General features: G+C 65.6%; 1 protein-coding gene across 1 annotated transcript; it reads left to right on the top strand.

Moving 5' to 3' along the window:
- Positions 1–31: 31 nt before the first annotated feature.
- Positions 32–1,375, top strand: BBK36DRAFT_1164024 (hypothetical protein; the record flags this gene model as incomplete). The annotated part of the gene is made up of 2 exons (XM_024894600.1): positions 32–1,108; positions 1,174–1,375. Coding segments are annotated over 2 exons (1,279 nt in total), but the record flags the coding sequence as incomplete, so codon positions are not given.
- Positions 1,376–1,392: the final 17 nt, after the last annotated feature.

The raw sequence follows: 1,392 nt of genomic DNA on the forward strand, positions 1-1,392 counted from the left end.
GACCAAGGTGGCTGTTGACGGCAACCGAGCGCACAGCTCCTCTGCCACACCTACACTGGACTCGGCTGCGGTGTCGTCTCCCAGCAGTGTCAGCGACTCCAGCTCCGGCTCCGGCACCAGCGCCGGCGCCAAGGCGGGAATTGCCCTGGGTGTGCTCGGTGGTGTGCTCGTTGTTGGACTGCTCATCTTCTTCCTCGTCAGCCGCCGTAGAAAGCAGGCCGAGCGCGAAGAGCTTTCAGGTGACGACGAAAAGGCCCAAGTGACGCCTCCTCCTGCTGCTGTTGCCCCCGTTGCCCCTGTTGCTGCCGTTACCCCTGTTGCTGCCGTCCAGCATCAGCCGACCCCGGTGCCTCAGCCGCAGCCCGTTGCCCGCGCACTCACACCCCAGATCTCGCCAGCACCGTCACCCGAACCTGTCGAAGAGGAAGAGGTGGTCCGCACGAACCCGGTTGCGCCGCGCATCAGCCTCCGACCCGCTTCCCAATTTGGCTGGGACCTCGAGAAGCAGGCCGCCAAGGGAGCCGAGGCTGCCGCCGTTGGCGTTGCTGTTACCAGCTATGCCGCGGATCGCCCCGATACCAGCCAGAGCAACAACCCAGCGAATCCCTTCGGCCAGCAAGCCGAGCGTGTTCCCTCTCCCGTCCAGGATCCGCCCGCCGCTCGTCCCACGTACAAGCCCTACTCGCCCACCGTCGCGTCCGTGAGCGACAAGGCGCCAAGCCCCGAGGTGTCCAATGCTGAAGAGACTGCCGTGGCTGCTGCCGCCGTGGCGACCACGGCCGCGGTCGTTGCTGCTGGAGCCGCGACGCTGACTCGCAAGACGTCGATCCGGAACCAGAGCTCCAAGGCACCTGTGGACCTGACCGTGGCCACCAACCTCGACACAGTCCCCCCCAGCCCCGTGGGTACCGACTACAGCGCCTCGTCAGCCTCTCCCGTCGCCGGTGCCGCGCCTTCGCCTGGTGCCGCCGCCATTGCCGCGGCAGGCGGTCCTGCCAACTCGACTGTCCACCGCGTGCAACTGGATTTCAAGCCCAACCTCGAGGACGAAATGGAGCTCAAGGCCGGCGACCTGGTGCGCCTCCTCCACGAATACGACGATGGCTGGGTGAGTACATTTTCACTTCGTAAGATATTCGTTGCAACGGCATTTGCTAACATCTGCTCTATCAGGCGCTTGTCATCCGTCTGGATAGGTCCCGACAGGGTGTTGTCCCTCGCACGTGTCTGTCTACCCGACCAGTGAAGCCTCGCCCGCCCCAGGGACGTCCCCCTGTCCCGGCAGCCGGCGGTCCTCCTCGCGGCAACAACTCTCCTCCTGGCCAGCGACCAATGACTCCCCAGGGCCAGCGACCAATGACTCCCCAGGGCCAGCGTCCCATGACGCCTCAG

Source organism: Trichoderma citrinoviride (genome assembly GCF_003025115.1).
Source record: "Trichoderma citrinoviride strain TUCIM 6016 unplaced genomic scaffold BBK36scaffold_337, whole genome shotgun sequence".
NCBI lineage: Eukaryota > Fungi > Ascomycota > Sordariomycetes > Hypocreales > Hypocreaceae > Trichoderma > Trichoderma citrinoviride.